General features: G+C 31.2%; 6 protein-coding genes across 6 annotated transcripts; 4 read left to right on the forward strand and 2 right to left on the reverse strand.

The window, feature by feature from the left end:
* Window positions 1-1,671: 1,671 nt before the first annotated feature.
* On the forward strand, window positions 1,672-3,915 carry PGO_061770 (early transcribed membrane protein; the record flags this gene model as incomplete). The annotated part of the gene is made up of 1 exon (XM_028686820.1): window positions 1,672-3,915. One exon carries the CDS (start codon window positions 1,672-1,674, stop codon window positions 3,913-3,915), a length of 2,244 nt encoding a protein of 747 aa, XP_028542621.1.
* A 2,237-nt stretch (window positions 3,916-6,152) lies between these two features.
* Window positions 6,153-6,778, reverse strand: PGO_061780 (hypothetical protein, conserved; the record flags this gene model as incomplete). The annotated part of the gene is made up of 3 exons (XM_028686821.1): window positions 6,153-6,271; window positions 6,418-6,479; window positions 6,591-6,778. 3 exons carry the CDS (start codon window positions 6,776-6,778, stop codon window positions 6,153-6,155), a joined length of 369 nt encoding a protein of 122 aa, XP_028542622.1.
* A 1,346-nt stretch (window positions 6,779-8,124) lies between these two features.
* PGO_061790 (haloacid dehalogenase-like hydrolase) lies at window positions 8,125-8,997 on the forward strand (the record flags this gene model as incomplete). Its single annotated transcript, XM_028686822.1, has 1 exon — window positions 8,125-8,997. One exon carries the CDS (start codon window positions 8,125-8,127, stop codon window positions 8,995-8,997), a length of 873 nt encoding a protein of 290 aa, XP_028542623.1.
* Window positions 8,998-10,910: 1,913 nt separating this feature from the next.
* PGO_061800 (WD domain, G-beta repeat domain containing protein) lies at window positions 10,911-13,055 on the forward strand (the record flags this gene model as incomplete). The annotated part of the gene is made up of 1 exon (XM_028686823.1): window positions 10,911-13,055. One exon carries the CDS (start codon window positions 10,911-10,913, stop codon window positions 13,053-13,055), a length of 2,145 nt encoding a protein of 714 aa, XP_028542624.1.
* Window positions 13,056-13,443: 388 nt separating this feature from the next.
* On the reverse strand, window positions 13,444-16,323 carry PGO_061810 (DNA binding protein Myb2; the record flags this gene model as incomplete). The annotated part of the gene is made up of 1 exon (XM_028686824.1): window positions 13,444-16,323. The coding sequence occupies one exon, from the start codon at window positions 16,321-16,323 to the stop codon at window positions 13,444-13,446; it is 2,880 nt and encodes a 959-aa protein (XP_028542625.1).
* Window positions 16,324-19,030: 2,707 nt separating this feature from the next.
* Window positions 19,031-21,032, forward strand: PGO_061820 (hypothetical protein, conserved; the record flags this gene model as incomplete). Its single annotated transcript, XM_028686825.1, has 3 exons — window positions 19,031-19,682; window positions 20,011-20,082; window positions 20,368-21,032. 3 exons carry the CDS (start codon window positions 19,031-19,033, stop codon window positions 21,030-21,032), a joined length of 1,389 nt encoding a protein of 462 aa, XP_028542626.1.
* Window positions 21,033-21,890: the final 858 nt, after the last annotated feature.

Consider the following 21,890-nt stretch of genomic DNA (forward strand, 5'->3'; position numbering starts at 1 on the left):
ACGGGAGATGACAACTGTGTTAAGAAGCTTGATTTCATTTTTTTTTTTTTTTTTTTTTTTTCTCTTTTCCCTCAATTGGTGTTCTTTCTTGTGGACTTATGTGTACAACGCGTGTTACAGATCAAGGGGATGCTTAAATGTATACACCCATAAGTATACATTTTCATTAGCATGTATGCATTGAAATAAATGTGCATTCATTTGATTTAGGGGTACATGTGAAACCCTCCAGGCAAACCTCTCTGAGCTGAGCTCCGAAACTTATTTTATTCAAGGGTGAAGTACATTAACCCCGTTAGGTACTTTAGCCTCCTCAACTGACATGTGCTTAGGTCATATACTCAACTGTGTAATGAAAAGATATTTAATACACACTCATAAAGTCACATTTGATTATCCTTACGCAGGGATATATTTGTAATTGTAGCTAGTACAAGGGCAGGGTTATAACATTCTTAGAATGTGGGGATAAGTATCAAAATCGTAATTCACTTATGAACAAAAATGAAAATACAAAAAAATTTCGCAATGAGTTTATTCATAAAAATATGATAAACGGAATTACATGTATGTGTTCGTCTGTATGTGCATGTGTGTTTGCATGTGTATTTTCATGTGCATGTTCCCATAAATTAGCATAAAAAAAATTAAGTAATATAAAACTCATAAATAGGCAAAAAAATTTACTCATTAAATTAACATTTCGACACCTAATGAAAAAAAAAAAAAAAAAATTCATGCACAATCTAGCACACACTAGAATTCAAAATCGAATTATTTATTTTTTTAAAGAAAAAAAAAAAATAAAATAAAAAATAAAAAAAAAAAACAGGACGCCCCCTACTTGTGTATTTTCTATTTCTTTTTTTTTATATTATGTTTCCCCTAGGTTTTATTAATGCAAAGGCATGTTTAAAGTTTTCTAACGTTGTATGTGCAACTTAAAAGATAATAAGGAACACACACACTTGTGCGCAGGAAATTGGACAAAAGCGATAACAGTAAGAATAATAAATAAAATAACAAACAGGGAAACAGAAAAATAGCGAAATAGCAAAGTAACATAATAGTAAAATAGAAAAAAAGCAAAATAATAAAGCAAAAAAATTAAAAAAAAAAAAAAAAATAAAACAGAAAATAGTAAAGAAGAGAATCGGAAAAATAAAGAAATAACTAAATAGCAAAACAGGAAAAAAGTAAAATAATAAAAAAAAAAAAAAAAAAAAATTAGAAAACAGCAAATAGTAAATTACTAAATTACAAATAACAAATAGCAAATAAAAAAAAACAAATAACAAATAGAAAATAGCAAATAACAAATAGAAAATAACAAATGACTAATGATAAATAGCAAAATAACAAATAGCAAAATAAAAGAACGGTAAAATATTGCTTTAATCGAGAGAGTCGAGAAAAAAAAAAAAAAAAATTCCCTAATTCTAAGTTTTGATCGCTAGGTGTAATTCTCCCTAGGATTTCTTTCGTACGAATAAATTTACAAGCAAAAAGTGACAAAAACCTTTTCATAATCAAACAAACAAACTACTAATCGCACGCACACTTATAAACTAGCATATGTATGCGGAATCTAAACACATTATTAGATACATATATCTCCCATAATTCAGAAGATTATATACAAGCTTAAATTTCTCCAGTTTCTTATTTCTAATGAGAATATCTAAAGTTTTTTTTTTATTTCATTTTATTCTGTTATCGTATTTTTTCACACCATGTTTATCAAACAATCAACATGCCACTAGGGGGGCATTGCATTGTTTAAAATCGATAGAACGTGAACTGGAAAGGAAGAAAAACAAGAGAAAAAAAATTATTATGTATTCCATAGGTTCGATTTTAGGATTAGCTGCAGTTATAGCAACAGGGGTAGGGATTGGTATGTATTTTAAAAAGAAAAAAAAAAATTACGCAGAAGGGTTACAAAAAATTGAATCTGAACAGCCCGATAAAAAAATAGATAAACCTGATTTTCTGTTAACCAAGTCTAAATCGGAAAATGTTGAGGTAAAGGGGAATAATGAAGCGGATGATCAACTCGTGAAAGGTTTTAAAATCGATGCCAAGGGTGCAGAATTGTTTAATGGAGGGACTAACCTAACTGATCTTATGAACAGTGAACCTGTGATAAATGAAGGTGTTAATATGGAACCTATCAAGACCGAATTTGCAAATATGGAATCTGCCACAAACGAAAAGGTAAACCTTGAGACAATCGTAAGCGAACCTATGAATGTTGAAATATCCTCAGTTGAATCATTAAACACTGAACCCTCCATAAATGATACGTTAAATGTGGAACCCACATTAACCGAATCGGTAAACATTGAACCCACCTTAAGCGAAACTGTAAAATGTGAAGAAAGTGTAGAAGGAAACGTGAACCTTGAACGAACATCAGTTGAATCATTGAATACGGAACCCGCTGCAACCGAAACGGAGAGTATCGATCCAGCATTAACCGAAACTGTGGACGCAGAACCAGCTATAAGCAAAACAGGTAGCATGGAATCCACAACAGCTGAAAGTATGAACTTTGGGACATCCGAAACTGAATCATTGAATTCTGAACACGTAGCAGCCGAAACTACAGACGTTGAAACATTCTCAGATGAGTCACTGAATTCTGAACCAATAACAACTGAAACCACAGACCTTGAAACATTCGCAGCCGAATCATTGAATTCTGAACCAATAACAATCGAAACTGCAGATGTTGAAACATCCTCAGATGAATCATTGAATTCTGAACAAGCAACAACGGAAATTGCAGATGTTGAAGCATCCTCAGATGAATCATTGAATTCTGAACAAGCAACAACGGAAATTGCAGATGTTGAAGCATCCTCAGATGAATCATTGAATTCTGAACAAGCAACAACGGAAATTGCAGATGTTGAAGCATCCTCAGATGAATCATTGAATTCTGAACAAGCAACAACGGAAATTGCAGATGTTGAAACTTTTTCAGCTGAATCATCGAATTCTGAACCCTCGATAACCGAAACTGCGAACGTGGAACAAGCCGTAGACGAATCATTGAACGTCAAATCCAGTGAAATCGAAAAATCCAGTGGGGAAATGGGTAACACAGAAGTAAATGCTGAACAATATGTTGCTGAAGATCTTTCAACAACTGTTAACGTAGAAGATAAGGAAAGCAATGTGACGACTTCAAAAACTGATCATTTCTCGGATTCCAAATTTGAAGAAAACCTTGATAATGCTAATTCCTCTACAAAAATCGAAGGTGAAGCTCTTGATAACACAATGAATGACGAATCAAGAAATGAAACGATTGAATCCGTTTCCTCATTCAATACTACTGAAAGCAGTGGAAGTAATGATGCCATACCAGGCCCAAGTGGTATTAGTGACGGTATCAGCAAAGTGCACAAAGGAGACAATGACAGTGACAGTACAGATTCTAAAGTTTCAGACAACGATAAACCATCCCAAATTAACGATTCAGATGTAATAGAATCACGTAACTCCCAAGAAAAATTACCAAAAGATGGAATCGATGATATGGCCAAAGTGATTTCTAAGGATCTACCACTTAAGAATGACACCCCTTCGTCATCTAAAAATATAAGTTCATCAGGAAATTCAAATCTATCAAGAAATTCAAATTCATCAAGAAATCCAAATCCATCAAGAAATCCAAGTTCATCAAAAAGTTCAAATCCATCAAGAAACCCAAATTCATCAAAAAGCCAAAGTTCATCGAAACATTCTGGTACTCCTAAAAAATCCAATGAACCAAGAATTTTCGGCTCTTTTTTGAACGGAAGTAAAGGATTTGGACTTAGATTATTTACGGATTCGTCCAATTCAAATGATAAAAAGGGACGTTCAAATAACCCAACTATTAGGTTTAGAAAGCGAGTTGCCTAATAAAAAGATTTGTATATACAAGGAATTCAGAATGCACACATCCCAAGTTAAAAACGCTTAAGTATATATACTTGTTTTTGAGCTTTGATGTGTGTCCAGGTTCTACTGAGGATCTACTTAACCATTTATTTATTATCATAAATAGAGAAAAGACATATGCGCGATCGTATAACGTCTACCAAAGAATCCAGGTATATGGTATGTTATAAAGTTGACCAGATAATATACCTGTATCGAGCTCAATGGTGAATACTTCGTCTATTTGGTTTCGCGTAAAACTATTCGCATAGCCATTCAGGTATTCCTTGTCCCATTTTTGTGACTCACAAACTGCAGGAGTGACCTCCATTAAACATTAAAAAAACATTTTTTTAAATGCAAAAAGAGGGGATGATAAATAGGTGTTTCTTACTCATTTGGTGATAAAACATTATTTATTTTGAAATGAAAGAACAAACCTTTTAAGTTTACACCTAATTAATTTACATACATGTACCTGTGGTTTACTAAACTTACATCGTGTTAAATGGGTGCAGACTAGAGAATATTATTGTATTCATGTTTTTATGTGTTCATGTTATATAGGTTTTTTTTTTTTTTTTTTTTTTTTTTTTTCCTATTTCTCTTTAATATTTTATGCATAATCCCATCTCATACACACCCCCCCAAAAAAAAAAAAAAAAAAAAAAAAAAAAAAAAAGAAAGAAAAAATAAGTTTCCTTTCTTTTAATATATATTCAATTAAGAGTAATTAATGATAGCCTCTTAGCACAGGATCATTTATTTTTGTTGAGTGTCTTAACCTTATGCATACTTATATCAGAATGCAGATATGTGAGCGAACATAATTGTTTGGCCGTCTACGAGGATTCAGAAATAAGCCCGTAGAGGTACATTTAAATACAAGCATAGACACGTGCATACATGATTATGCATGCGTCTACGTATTTACAAACAACTTTTCGTCCGTTTTGCATTATCCTTACATATGATATTGTGCATGGGTATTTATTTTTTTTATTTTTTTTTTTCCACCGTTTTCATTTTTATTTTCCTTCAACAAACTTTTTTGTTATAACTTTAGGATATAGTCCCTTTAGCTACATCATCATCTTTAAATTTAATAGCACGATTTTTAACTAACCGAAATAGGTTACATAAAGAAAAAAAATAAAATAAAATAAAAAAATAAAAAAACTCTGAGCATAACATTTTTTTTTTTTTTTTCCCCTATTCTGATACATAATATAAATCACATTAAATCCTGAATGTGTGAAACGAGAGGTACAGAGAAAAACTTGACGCTAAATATACTAAAGAGAAGCAAAAGTTGCTAAGTCTTAAAAATGTAATACAGTAATTTTGCCTTTTTCTAATTTGGTGTTTTTGACCATTTATTTTATTATATATTTTTTTTTTTTCGAGTCTGAGCAAAATGGAAATTTTAATAAGAGGTAGTAATGCTACAATGCTTCTATAATCTTTTATCCAATGGATAAACGATGGATGGGGGAAAAAAAAAAAAGAAAAAAAAAGACAAACTTCTGAACAGCTTTGAAAAAACATATTCTTTAAGAATAAATGAGTTTTCTCCTTACATGAACGATATCTCAACCTTGTTAAATTTTTTATAAATCATAATTATCATATTTCACATGGGAAATGATAATTTCCCCTCTTCTACATGTTCATAGAAATTTAAATCCTATATAATATTGGAAGAATGTGCATTTACACCTAGAAATAATAAAGTTCGAAAAACTTTATATGTTTTTTTGTCAGTTTGAATTATATTAAAACAATTTTAGAAGAAAAATATGATATCAGCGTGTTAATATTATTAAGTTTACCAAAAAAAAAAAAAGTAAATACATAAATGAATATATAAATGAATAAATAAATGAATGAATAAATGAATAAGTAAATGAGAAAAAGGGGAATCGAAACAAATATCAACACTTAAACATACGTGTTTCTAATAAGGAAAAGAAAAAAAGTTACAATTCTTAACAAATTAGCATGTACAACAAATTTTCCTACTACTAACATTTTTTTTTGTTTTCTTACTCTACTTCAAAAATATTTAAAGATATTTTTTTGCACGTTTTCATTACATGTGCATGGAATCATAGCATAGTAAATATATTCATTTTTTGGCCTCCAGAAAAACAGTGTTTAGCTGTTTGAGATATTACATTACAATGGAAAACAAATGAGTAAAGAAAATATCCCGTTATTTACATTTTGCTTAAATTTTTTACAATTTCCTTATTGGTGTTGTTTTCTTTTCTTACTCTCTCAACCTCTTTCATTGCAAGCAAGTTTCCATGACACGATGTGCATATAACCTTCAATCCTGCAAATTTGATTCGTGAACGTAAGTGGATGATATATTCCTAGAGGATGCATATGTAAATATTTATCAAGTAGGAATACACATAAGTATACACTCTTATGTATATCATTTTCGTAGAACTTTATTTCCCCCGTTTTTATTTATACCTTCTGATGTATCCCAGTGAACTTTGACATTTGTTTGTTTGACCTTATCGCATCTCCAGCACCTACAATGTGGGGTAATGGGGGAGGGGGGAGAAATCGAAAGGATGATACGTGTAAATAATGAAGACGTGACAATAAAAGGTATATTTGCACTTTGAGTTTCTCGATCTTACATGAAGGCCTTCAAAGAACTATACTTATGAACAACTGCACTTCTGGAATCAAATTTGCTATCTAAATGTTTCCTTGGCAGGGGCTCAAACTTTTTTAGAAGCTTTACGGCTTTGTTTCTCTCCTTGCTGACATTTGATGACAGAATTCGAACTAAGTCACTTTTTTTATAGTCCTTGTTTTTTACCATGTTTGTGTGTTGAGCACGTGTAAAGAGGTGAAGAGAAATGGGTGCAAGTGAAACGACGAGACTAGAACGGTGAGGGACGAAAAGGTAAAATGAAATCGAAGGAAACGGGAGGGAAGGGGAAAAAAAAAAAAAAAAAAAAAAAAAAGGAAAACTCAAGCAGATAAAATGAAACACTAAAAAAAAGGAAAATTAAAGCAGATAAAATGAAACACTACAAAAAAGGAAAATTAAAGCAGATAAAATGAAACACTACAAAAAAGGAAATAGTTAAAAAAGGATACTGCAAAATGGCGAAAAAATTAAGAAGCCGTAAACTCGTCGAAATAAGAAATGCGCTGCACAGAAACCAATAGACTGTTCTTCCAAATTCACAAAGAGTAACAAAATTAACTGCGTCATTTATGGAGACAAATGTCAAATCTCTAACAACATAGCACAAAAAAATACAAAAGGGCACTTTTAAGTGTCCCAGGCATGTATTATATATACAGCATTAATATTACATTCACATATACTGACGACCATGTATGTTAAATAAAAAGCAAATGCACCATGTGCAAATATAAGAAAAAGAAAAAAAAAAAAAAAAAAAAAAAAAAAAATCCCCATACATTTGTTGAATTTGCTAATAAGCATGTTGAGTCGTCCACATTCACATAACGCACAAAGCGAAAATTGCAATAATGTCTTTTAAGAAACACTTTCAAAGATGCATTTCATATGATAGCCCCCTCTACAAAATTGCCACATAAAAAAAAAAAAAAAAAAAAAATTTGGCTAATCATTTGAAAGAAAAAAGAGCTGAAAAAAAAAAAATAATGTTTTCGTTTTCAAAAAGGTTTGGAACTTTTTGGAAGGGTAAAGGACATAACAATAATAAAGAATTTTGATATGTAATACAGGGCACATAAACTGATATGTGCTTACTACACTCTACATGTGCGTACGGATCAGTTTTTTTTTTTTTTTTTTTTTTTTTTTTTTTTCATTAAATTTTGGAAGATAGAAACATAGTTTGAAACCTTTTTGTATCTCATATTTGAAACCTATCCAAGTGCACATATTTAATATACATGTACTGTACAAATACACTTTTGACATGTGTGAACATGATTATTCCCACGCATATATATAAAGTTTGCCACAAGAGGATTGTTCTGGAAATACCCCCAATACATTCATATACATGTTTTTTCTCTTTGGGGTATATCCCCACCTAATACCCGTTCCCTCGTTCGCATATTTTAACAATTGCTTTGATTACATTGATTGCTTCCACCGCATCGGATGTGTCGACTGCATTACGTCTAAAGGCACATATTTCAAGAGCTAAGATAAGTTTGAAAATGCTGGACATAATAGATAAATCAGGAAAAAGTGTGAACCGAGAAAATATTAAGGATGAAATAAAAATAGTTTTTACAGATATAGATGGAACACTATTAAATAGCGAACATAAATTATCATCACTAAATTTGCAAAGTTTAATAAAAGCAAAAGAAAAAGGAATTAAAATTGTTCTTGCAACGGGAAGACCAATTTTTTCAGTGGAAGGAGTGATAGGAGAAGAATTAAAAAAACATAACTTAAAATTGCTACCAGGAATATACTTAAATGGATGCATCACATATGATGAAAATGGAGAACGAATAATTGACCATGTGATAAATGATGATTTAAAAATGGATATATATAACTTTACAAAACAAAATCAATTTGATCAATATTGTATTTGGTATACTTTGGATAAAACTTTTTGTTTTACGATAAATGATGAAATTAGAAATTATATGAATATAGAAACTATAGCACCAGAAATTATAAATGAACATGTATTTAAAACATTAAAAGTTTATAAAGTTCTATTGTGTTTAAATGAACAAAATATTAGCTCCATTTTTCAGTCCTGCAAAGACCTCTTTGCACATAAAATTAATGTAGCCAATACTTTTATGAGTTACATTGAAATGTTTCATCAGAGCACCAATAAATTTGAAGGCGTAAAAAAAATTTGCCAAAGTTACAACATTAGTTTAAATAACGCCGTAGTTATAGGGGATGGGGAAAATGACATGGAAATGCTCCAAGGGGTTCCCACTTCAGTTGCTCCAGTTAATGCTTCTGATAATGTTAAGGGATGTGCTAAGTATATAGGCCCATCCAATAACGACAATGTGGTGAGTCTTGTGCTGCAGAGATTTTGCGGGGTCTGCCCTTGAGCATGCGAAATGCGGCGTGTGTGCATGTGTGTATATATGTATAGAGGTGCAGGTTCAGATGCAGGTTCAGATGCAGGTTCAGATGCAGGTTCAGGTGCAGGTGCACATAATTCCTTTTCGAAACACATGGAAAAATTGGATAGAATGAAAGACTAAATGGGTGGAAGTGGAAATGTATAACCGGACACGTCTCACGTAGAACACAAATGTATGAAACCATGTGTCAACTGATGTCTGTAACGGTGTTTTCAATTTTTGAAAATTTATTCATTGACGATTATGGCTCTTTATGTTATATTGTTTTAAGATACTTAATACCATTATATACCACCTACCTCCAAACACGTGAAATTTCTTTTTTTTTTTTTTTTTGACAGTGCTCATGTGTATGTTGTCGCCTTGTTTTATTGTCCCTTTTATTAAGTACTCGCGAACGAACTGTTCTTTAACAAATTGTTTATTGGTTTTATTAATCATTCATTGATTCTTTATACGTTTTATGCATACAGATAACTGAGTTTAGCATTTTGTTAATGTTTTCCCTCGATCAGATATGAAAGTGGAATCGTATTATATTCAATTTTTAAATCCACAACATTACTGAACGTTAACAAAAGCATACTTTTGCTTGATCTCACCCCGTGCAAAGTTATAGATAGGGTTGGTTATACAATGAGAATTCCTTCAATTCTTTGAAATGATGAAATTTTTTTTTTTTTTTTTTTTTATTTCAATCCATTTGTATGTACCTTTCTTTTAATAGTCAATGTTTCAGTTTATATTATGAAAGGAGCATCAATATACAAACATTTTTTTTGTTCAGTTGTACACCTTATTGCTGTAGAAAGTGCCATATTAATGAGTAACATTATGCCTGTGTCAGTATGTGCAATCGGAAATAAAAAAAAAAAAAAAAAGACATTTCTTTAAAAACCTGTTCATTCCTCATGGCTTAAAAAGAACGGGATCAGCATTAAGCATTAATTGCAAATTAATTTCTGTTCAACGAAAAGTGGAATTATACAATTTTTATTGCAATTCAGGTTAACACTGGCACACAAGTACACAGTGGTGCGTAACATGTATATATGTACATATATACATATGTATGCATACTGAAGGACACTTGTAATAATTTTATCCAGCCCATAAGAGGATTGACCTTTTATTCACTTTCCTGTTCGAACGCAACAGCGGAAGTATCGAGACTCCGAAATGGAAGTAAAAATGAAATTGTGAAAAATGTGGGGAAAAAAAAAAAGTGCTTGTGCGCGTAGCCAAGTTTAGATAAAAAAAGGGGCAAGCGACGATAACAGCTCCAGGCTTTTTCCACAGAAGGAGAATTTCTGGTTAAGCTAAAAAAAAAAAAAAAAAAAGTGGAAATAACGAGTGGTAAATTAGCATAATGGCAAAATGACAAAATGACAAAATGATAAAATTGGAAGGGTGCTCGAATTACCCAGAGGAAAACTATTCACATGCCGATTGCACTCTCCTGGTGAACCATTTTCAAACCCAATGAAAGGATGCAAAAAAGATAAAATAAAATAAAATAAAAATAAAAATAAAATAAAAGCAAAATAAAAGCAAAATAAAAGCAAAATAAAGGCAAAATAAAGGCAAAATAAAAATAAAATATATACAAAATGAAAACAAAATAAAAATAAAAGTAATAAAAAAATAAACAACTCACGAAAGAGTTAAAATATGAATCGCTGTTATTTCGAATTGTTATTTCAAACACGAAGAGAACCCTATAAAGGGCGTTCCTTTTCGGCAGTTCACGAGTCAAACAAAAGTAGCGTGAGAAGCTGAAGGGTCGTTAGGAACGAGGGGAAAATCAGAAAGAAGGAGTGACACTCGTGCTCTTTTCGAAGGGGATGTCCAAACTTTCACACATCAAACGGAAAAGCATGAAAGAAAAAGACAAAGAAAGGAAAAACGGGGCTAAAAACGAGGCTAAAAATGAGGCTAAAAACGAGGCTAAGAAAGAAGCTAAAAATGATAACCAAGAAGACCATGACGATAACGTCGTTGGGGATGATGAATATCCAGACGAATTTTCCGAAACAAATGATTCCAATGAATTTTTATCGGATGATGGAGAGAACAAAGGAGAGTCGAAAGTAGAAGGTGTTCAATACAACGAGTCCGCAGATTCTTACTACACTAATGTTGAATCCAAAATGGAAGAATTCAAATTTGGAAAAATGAAAGAAGAAATTCTTCATGTACATAAGAAAAATATCAGCGGGTTAAAGTCAGTACGGAAGGGTAGTAGTTTAATAGTAACAGGGAACGACAACTGCATACGAATATACGAATTTCAGTGTATGAATAGAGAGGAAAAAGGATATACAAAATTGATAACGTTAGCAGAAGGATCTATTATTCAATCATTAGATGCGACAAATAATCTCATTTTGGTTGCCAATGGAAATAAGTGCTACGTATATGATCGTACATGTAAGCTAGTTAAAAACACAATTAGAGGAGATATGTACATCACAGATGTTAATAAAACAAGGGGACACACGAGGAACGTGAATTGCTGCCAATTCCATCCATGCAATGAAAATATTTTTATAAGTGGAAGTTTAGATAGCACTGTTAGGATTTGGAATTTACAAAAAAATGTTTGCTATGGTATCGACAATGAATTAGTTCATCATCAATGTTTAAAAGTAGTTAATGAAAAAAATATTATGAACAACAATATACTGTGTTGTCAATTTGTTAGAGATGGAAATTCTATTATTTTAGGTTGTGAAAATGGCCATATTGAAGTGAGAAATAAAATATCCAATGATTATATGTATAGCTATAAATCAAAGTACAGCATTAGTAAAAGCGTTTCACATACCAATTCTGTAGTCGACATAGTTACTTCAAAAAAAAGGGACCATTTTTTTTTTACTAGAAGTTTAGACAATACTATTAAATATTGGGATAGGAGATATTTACAAAGGTGCATTAAAACCATTGACAGCATTCCCACAATTTTTAGAAACAGCAATATATCATTTTGTGGGAATGATGAAAGGTACCTAATAGCAGGAACACAAGAAAGAAAAAAAACAGTAGATCAACATATAGCGGAAAATGAGCGTACAGTAAGAAGTGTAGGGAACATTCTATCCGATGTCGAAAAATATAAAATGATGAAATTACAAATGAAGAGTACCAACATGGGTGCTAATAATTTTGTCAAGGTCTACAAGGGCGATGAAGACATGAATCAATTCCTTAATGAAGTAGCTAATACTAAAAAAACAGAAAAAAATATAAAAGGAATGCTAAAAATTTATGATACATATATGGATAATTTTAACTTGGTGTACGAAAAGTGTTATGAACAGTCAGGTATTATATGTACGCATTTTAATAATCAAATAAATCATCTTTTTCTAGGGACAACAGATGGAAATTGCTTCATATATTTTGATGACGATAGCGATTTTCATAGTGATCATATTCACAGTGCTAATCACAATGGGGATGTTAACAAGGCACGGAAAAAGGGAGGCGTGCTTGAATATCTATACAAAGGTGTAAAAAGAAAACAAGAAAATAATTCCTTTTACATGAATGCACAACATATTTACAACTTGGATAATTTACCTCAGGAAATCAAAATAACAGAAGCAGGAAATGTAGTAATAAGAAAAGACTTGAACAACAAAAAGGCAAAAATGAATCCTACTCTTAGTTCTCTCACATTAAATGCATATGATAAAAAAAGACAAATTGGCATGTATTCAAAGTTTATTATAGATGCTTGTGAAAGGAACGAATCCAAAAATCCAGTAAACAAGTACAACGAATATGAAGATGAAAACATCGTGGAAATTTTAAGAAATAGAGAAAAAAATAAAACAGGAGATGACTACTTCATGAATGCTTACAAATGTACTCAACCGAATGCCATAATTGACTATTCGTCTGAAGAGGGACCTGAATATTCTCAGATTTTGAAAAAGCCAAAGTGTCCACAATGCGGTGTTAAGAATTGTGTCTGTGGGTTCATGCACCCGGAGGGGAAGCGTGGTGGCTCATAAAATATGAGGACTAATCCGGATTAACAAACAGATCGATGAGCAGTGAAGTTCCCATATAGGAACAGAACGTTATTAACATTATGTAGAACAAAATTGACAGCATGCCAATTTGATTAGGTATATAATTACAAATATATATATATATATATATATATATATATATATATATATATATATATATATATATATATTGCCATAGGTTCTCATCTATGCACTACCAGTCTGGGTGATCTGCTCATGGAATGTATTAAAAAAAAAAAAAAAAAAAGATCAAAATGTACAAAAAAAATAGAAACAGGGATGTGGCGAAGTGAGGTTGCCTGATATACATCTGTTCACGAACTTATCTGTTCATCCAGCAGAATTTTTTTCATGCTTTTGGAAGCAGCTAACCACCCACCTCTGCTTCTCCTTCACCTGCGTGCTTCAAGCACATTCGTTTATCTCCCTGCTTCAAGAGATTGTTATTTTCAAGTAATTCAACGTAGAGTTGTTGGAGGGACTTGTGGTATTCTATTTCTTTTTTGTTTTCTTCGCGTTCCTCTTGAATCCGTTCAAGGGCATATTTTTTCTCCCGCTCGTGCAAAGCGTTTAGTGCGTCCTTTTCACTCATGTAATTAATATACAAATTAAATTGGGAATCAAAAGTTTTTTTGTACCCCTTAATTTTTAACTGATAACCCTTTGTGTATATATCATATTTGTTTTCTATTTTTTTATAAAGGTTCATATTTTTTTGAATTAAACTATCCAACTTCTGACACCTGTATTTGTAATTTTCTTTTATGTCTCGTTCATTCATATTTTCAACGAACATGTACACATTCTTAATGGGACAAAAAAGGATTTGGTTATTTATTTTATTCCACATTTCTAGGTCCTGTTCCGTTCCATAGCATTGTGGGTTCAATTCTTTCGATGGGTTCTCTCCATTTGGGTGGATTGTCGAGCCATGTTCCTTCTGTTGATTGTCTTTACGAATATCTTTATTCATTTCATCCAAGTGGGTTGTCGCTTCGCCAACGTTTTCCATTTCACCATTTTTTGTGGATTCACTTAAATACATATTCGAATCCAATTTCATTATTTGTTCACCATTGATAATGGATGTTGCGTCCTGTGACGCGCTGTTAGACCCGTTGTGTGTGGTTTTCTGCAATTCGGCTTGCACAGAATCAAGAGCCATCTTCATGTATGTCTTACCAACATCATCAAGTGTAATCTTATTCTGAATGGGTGTGCTACTTTTCATGGGGTAATTAAACATATCATTTTTTATTAAAAGTATCATTTCATTATGTACAAGGTTTTCTACTTGTTCAGAATTCCCCGTATCAGACATGTCTGTTCGAGGAAATGGATGTGTGATATTCATTTTTTGAAGAAAATATGGTCTAGGTAAATTCCACCTAATAATTTTATTTTGATTATTGAATTTTTCTTTTTCTTTTTTATATTCTTGCATTTTTTTATCTCTTTCAATATCTTGTATGTCTTTTTCTATCTGATCATATTCAGAATTAATTTGTGTTTCCTCATTATCTTCATTATTTAAATCATCAGGAATTTGCAATTCAATTACATTAGTTTCTTTTGGTAAATGTGCAAGGGAAGATTTTATAAGTAATTTAGCTCTATCTATTTTTTCTTCATAATCTTCATCATAAAATTCGCTAACTAATGTGTCATTACCAATTATTGAATTTTCATTTCTTCCATTTTTATAAGATAAAACTGAATGTGCATAAAGACTGACATTTTTTTGATAACTTTTAATATCACTTATGATTTTATTTTTTATGGAATTTTTTTCTCTACTGGTAGTTTGCTGTTCATCCGTCATTTTTTTATAATTTTCTATTTCTTCTTTTACTTCTTTGACATTTTGGGCAATAGTTATGGGTTCATCGTGCAAAATTGGAGAATAGTCATTCATATGATTTTTATTCATTTCATTGTTATCATCCTTGTGGTGATTTCCCTGCTGATAATTATTCAATTGAACGGGTTCATTCATTCCAATAATGGGTTCGTTCATATTTCTCGAAATTATATTTTGTGCAGCTTGCTGTATACTTAAATCTAGCTTGCTTGAAAATGCAATCGATTTATTATAAAAATTTGTTGCAATAGATGAATATTTATCTTTATCATTCAAAATAAATGGGGAACTTGTTACACTTGGTAGTATATTATTAATTACTACTGCATTGCTGTTATTTTTTTCATTTTGCTCTTTAATAATTTGATTGAATGAATTAGCTTCTTTATTTATTTGGATAATTTCTTCCAATTCATTTTCATTTAAAATTGGTTCCGGTAAATTCAATCGAACCCTTTTTCTCAAATGACTTAATTCATTAAACTGTTTGTCATAATTTTCAATAGCCAATAGGAGATTTTTTTCTTCATTATTTCGTTTCCCTTTAAAATGAATTTTTTTTCGAGAACCATCTTCAGAATCTTGAAGATCATCATAAGGACCACCTATTTCTGTCTCCTTTATACTTTCTACATCCATCGATTTGATACTCTTAAATTGGTTACTTTTTTTTTCATCAAAATGAGAAATTGTTTGTTCTTCACTGACATCGAAAAATCCTTTGGCTGGTTTTCTTTCAAATAAAATTTCCTTAACATGATCAATTCGATTTTTATCATTCTTTTTATATTTCATTTTGTTGGTGGTAATGCCAGCAGCTTTTAATTCTCTTTTTTTTTGTAATAGGGCTAATCGTCTAGCTTGTTCTAATTGTTTTTCTCTTGCTTTTCTTTTAGCCTTTTTCCCTTTTGTATTTGCAAGTCTAGCTTTTGCTTCTGCTAACATTTCCTTTTCATCTTCATCCATATCTACAGGATCTGCTTTCGCAGGTTTTGTTTCTGGAGCTGGATCAATTTCTCCTGGTCTCAAATATCTTGGATTTTTGTTTTTATCATATACTTTTCCTTCTGCTTCATCAAGTAAATATTCATAATGATCCAAGCATTGCTGTGCCGTTCTTCCAACTACGGGTGCAATAGTTCTCCATTGGGTTGGGAACAACTTCGCTAAATGTAAAAGTTTCTCTTCTTCTTCTTTACTCCATTCTGTTTTTTTCACTGATGGGTCTAGCCATTCATACCACCTTGCCTTGCATTGTTTCGCTGACTTTCTCACTAGCAAGGACGCAACTCTTGACCAGTTGTTCAGGCCGTATTTCATCACGGCAGCCTTCAGAACTTCATCTTCGCAGTTCTTCCATATACCTCCTTTTATTTGAATTCTCATATTGCATTAGGGTTATAATAGTACTGGCATCTCACAGTTGCTAAAAATACACCCACAGTTTTTATAACGTGGCCAAAACGAGTTTATTTGTTTCCCCACTAGTGTTGCCTTTAGGATACTGCGCATATGCGTCTTCTTTTGTGTTGCTGGCCGAAGATTTTCGTCTCCAATTTGGAGGCACGTCTTAGCTACTTTGACACGTCGCTACTTCGATATTTCTGAGCTTAATGAAGAAGAAATCATATAAAAACGGAATACTAGAAATATGTCAAATTTAAGAATAGCACATGCTGCGATGATATATTCACTCTCTCATATTATTTAGTCCTTTTGTTTCTGCTTCATTGAAAAATATATATACATATATATATATATATATATAGAGAGAGAGAGACAGAGAAAAACCCTTCTCCTCAGTCCAGGAAATTATATGGCTCTTCCCTTATCAGATACTCAAAGTTATTATGGATAACAGGGAAATATTTGGACGGTTATTCTAAGGTATACAAAACAACAATGATTAATTCTCAAAATGGAGATTTATGTGTGTGTATGTAGTAATGTGGTAAAACTAAAAAAAAAAAAATAAAAAAAAAATAGCCTTTATTAAAATATTTTTTTAATATAAGTTTTATTCTCTCCCTTATTACTTCCATAAAATTGAGGGACGGAAAGTTTATTTTCGTTGTAATGAAAAAAGGTCGGATTTGGATGGAAGAAATTTTCCTTTATCTTATGAAACAAGGTTTACTATACTGTGACAAGTATATTTGTTTCACGTTTTAAACTTTTGGTATAGCATTTATAAATGTATTATATTCAGTATTAAATACAGTCCATGCTATAAATTCATCAGGGTAAATAAATAATACAAAGATAAAATATGCCTCTTTTTCTTTCGCCTTATTACATACTGAGAATGTTCTCCTCTTTTTTCCTTCTTGAGAGGAAGTGGAAAAGAGGCGTAACTCCGCAAAATGGAAGTGACGGCATGTAACCTATTCATGTTTCATATTATATATATATATATATATATATATATATACACATACTTTATATGCCTATGTATATTTACAAACCTCCCCCAAAAAAAAAAAAAAAAAAAAAAAATAGAATAAAACAAAATAAAAAGCAATTTCCTTAAAAAATGGAGAAATAGAGCAGGGGAATTGTAACATATGGGAATGCTTTTTCAGAGCAACATAATTACAAAAATAATTATTCATGAATAGAAACGGACATATCATAACGATGGAGGATGTGAGCCAAAAATTGTGTTCGCACTACACAATTGTTTACTTTGGTTCCTCCTACTTATTAAGTAAGTGCTTCTCATTTAACCTTTCATGTACGAGTAGCACAGTGGATAAAGAATTATATATATTTACAATTTATCATGCCGTATGAATTATTTTTATTTATTCCCTTTTTAATCCCATTGAAAACTGAGGCGAGTTTTTTTTCTCTTTTCATTTTTATTTTGTTTTTTTTTTTAATTTTTTAGCTTTCACTTAATATCCAAATTTTACGTTAAAAAAAAAAAAAAATAAAAAAATAAAAATAATCCTTTTCAATTTTTTAAAATATTAAACATATAAATGCGAGGAAGAGGAACCTATTGATTTTACATTTTCTTCCGCCTTCTGTTTGTTTTTTATACTTGTTGTTTTTTATGCTTGTTGTTTTTTATGCTTGTTTTTTTTTATGCTTGCTGTTTTTTATGCTTGTTTTTTTTTATGCCTGTTTTTTTTTATTCCTGTTGTTTTTTATGCCTGTTGTTTTTTAATTCCTGCTGTTTTTTACGCCTGTTATTTTCTCTGCGCCCTTCTAACGAAGCTTGTTTTTTTTTTTTTCCATTTTCATTTTTTATGTTCCATTCACATTTACCGAGCTCAACACCACGAATCGATAAAATCCCCCACCTGTACAATCTATTATTCCTTTTATTTGGCTAGAAGTGGAAAAAGTCCCGGCACTCTTTTCCATGCAAATTTTATGTAATCAAAGGAAATTACAGAGAGAAACGTAAGAGGGTAGAAATCATATCCCCTGTATAAAAGCAATTAGCTAACTCAAAAGGACACCGCCGTGGGTAATATCAGATAACTATAGACGGAGAACATTTTACAATTTGAGAATTAGAGAATAAAAGAAAAACGTAAAGTGTTATACCAATTACAGTGCTTAGTTATTCTTACGAAGTTTCTTCACATGTAACACAGACAAAAAGGGTAGAAGAAAAAGAAGAAGAAGGAAAAAAAAAAAAGAAAAAAAGAAAAAGAAGGGAAAAGTGATTCGGAAATAACTAGCTGGGTGCTTGTGAAAACCCGTTTGCAGGAATAAATTTCCATACTATGGGTGATGGCAAAGCATGTGAGTACATTGATGGAATGAGACTAGCGGATTCTTATATGTGTATGTATTGGCATATATAAATGCATCACATATGGGTTCAAAAAAAAAAAAAAATAAAATAAAGTAAAAAAATAGGGTGATAAAATAAAGTAACAAAGTAACTAAATAGAGTAACAGGGTAACAAAGTAAACACCCATTCCCCCATATTTCAATTATATGCCACGAGGTATTTAAAGAAACGGGAGAAGAATATGCTCGGGTAATTTCATCGTTATATCCGACATAGTCATCTCAGACCATTCTGATCTAATCGATCAAACCGATTACACTCCAATTCCAGAATAATCACAAATGGTACTGGAGGATTTTAATACACTACCCCTAATAAAATCCATAAGAGAAGATAACTTTGAAAATGTTCTGAAGTTTCTTGAAACGAACTACAAAGAATATGAAGTTAATGCTAATGGAGAACACAATAATAAAATTGAAATCATTGATAAACAGACACAATCAACTCCTTTGTTTTATGTAACAGCAAGGAAAAATGATAATGAATCAGTAGAAATATGTAAATTACTTATTGAAAGATTTGCAATTTGTAATCCAGTCACCAAAGATTTAATGAAACAAACATGTTTATTTTATGCTGCTAGAGAAGGACATACAAGCTTATGTACATATTTAATTGATAAGGGTTGTAACCCAAATGATGCAGATAATTTTGGACAAACATGTTTATTTTATGCTTCAAGAGAAGGGAAAACGGAATGTGTTGAGGCCTTAATAAAAAAAGGTGCAAACCCAAATTTGTTAGATTTAAATAAACAAACCTGCCTCTTTTATGCATGTAGGGATGGTAGATTTGACACTGTCAAATGTTTGTTAGAAAACGGGGTTAATCCTTCTATTAAGGACGCGCAAAGACGAACAGCCTTAACATTTGCCAAAGGAAATGGACACAACAATATTATCAACTTACTCAAAAATGCGGGATCATCCAGTAAGTCCTAAAATGGAGACAGTTGCAAGTGAAATTATTTTTATGTTCTTGTTTTCTTTTTTGTCTTTTGATTTTGTACTTATTATGCCATGACTTTTTAGAAAAATTGATCGAATAGTTCATTTGTATTAAAGGGGGATAACGCGTCATGCATGACATGATTGCGAATTAAGATGTCCACTTATTACAATTTTTTTTTTTTTTTTTTCGCCCATGTCCGTTTCTTCTACTTCGTCATCTGCACTGACCCCTACTTCCTTTCATATATTTCAAAAATATGGTACTTTTCATTTCTATCTTCATTTTCTGTTCAAAGAAAACCCTGCAGGAACTCAAGGTGGGAAGGTGAAAAGCGAAAGTAACGAAACTCTGAATGATCAAGGGGATCCTAATAATAATAGTAAAATATGCATAACAAAAAAAAAAAAAAAAAATGAACGCAAACTCTGTACATATATATATTTATTCATATGCATATATATTACAACATACAAAGATTTAATTGAAATTTGGGCACGTGCATTAGGAGAATAATCCTTTCATTCTGAGTGATAAAATTGCCATCTTTTATTTTGTTCTTAACCTTTTTCTAAGTTGTTGTCTCTCGCAGAGATGATACCCCCATCCATTTAAAACAATTTTTTTTTTTTAATTTCTGTTACTTCTTCTCCTTTTCTCCAATCAGTGAATGCTCAGAGGAAGAAATACAAACTACAATATAAGCCACTGGAAGAAGAAGATCCAGACTTGTGGGTAGATGCACCATTAATAAAACTAAAAGAGTTTGAGAGAAAGTTCCCGGATATCGCTTTATGGCCAAAAAATGTGACAAGCATAGCTAACCAAGAAGTAAATCATGCAAATGATCCTTTCAATAAGCAGTGGTATACAGTGGCTAACCAAGTAATTCAAAGCTTAAGTAAATACGAAGGAGGACATATATTTGAAAAATTAGTAGATGCAAAAAAACAGAATTGTCCAGATTATTATGATGTTATTAAGAGCCCAATGTCCTTTAGTTGTGTAAAAGCGAAATTAAAGAAAGGTCAATATATGTGTCCAACTGAATTTGTTAAAGATGTGCAATTAATTTTTAATAATTGTAGTTTGTACAATACAGCAGGAACACTTGTTGCTATTACGGGAAAGAACATTGAAGCTTATTTCAACAATCAACTAATAGTGACAGGGTATAATAACTTTATTTCAAAAGCAAAGACAATAAATGAACGTTTGCAAAAAGTTGAAGAAGAAAATATTAAGTGGATTGAGGAACATGAACAAAAGGTTAAGGAAGAATCATTAGGTGAAGAGAACACTGATCAGCAGGTAGATGAAACAAACGCATGAGATTTTTGTATGATATACGTGTATGTACGTATTTGTTGAAAGGATCTACCTTTACAAGGAGATATTGTCGTGTGGACGTTTAATGAAGAGAAGTGGGAGACATAAAAAAATAAAATAAAAAAAAAGTAAAATATTAATAAAAAAATAAAAAAAATATAAAATATTAATAAAATAATAAAAAAACAATAAAAAAATAATAACCGAATAGTAACAAAATAGTAACAAAATAGTAACAAAATAAATAAAAAAAAAAAAAAAAATCTCAGCACTTTTTCGTACAAACGATGCAAAATGAACAGTGTCAATTCATATTTTCGTTCGAAACATATTTATCATCTATTGTGCGTCCCTACTCCGCTCATAACCAATTCATTCGGTTATTATGTCACTTGTTATAACGCCATACACATTGTGTATTCTATAGCTATACAATAGCATATCCTACAATATTCGTTCTTTTTTTCATGTCTTTATGACTTCGCCTTGCTTGGAGGCCATGTGCACGTTTCTTTACTTTTAATAAGTTTTCTACATTTATTTGAGAATTTGTAAATTTTTCAAGTTTTTACTTCACGAATAAAAAAAGAAAAAAAAAAGAAAAAATCCAATTCTTTAACTCATTTGTGTAGTTCTCAAAATCAAAGTAAATTAAAATGTTTCATTAATGTACTATGTTATGAAAAATTTTAATAAAATATGTTTGTGTAAACATATATTCCCAATGTTTTTTTTTTTTTTATTTAATTCAACACATACATGTTACATATGTAGATATGAAGATATATGAGCATAAAACAGTCTAATTGTTTTCATATCACTATGCTTATATATGTTTCTCATTTTACTTAAGTATAATAA

The sequence above is a fragment of the Plasmodium gonderi genome, assembly GCF_002157705.1.
Source record: "Plasmodium gonderi DNA, contig: Chr06, whole genome shotgun sequence".
Lineage (NCBI taxonomy): Eukaryota > Apicomplexa > Aconoidasida > Haemosporida > Plasmodiidae > Plasmodium > Plasmodium gonderi.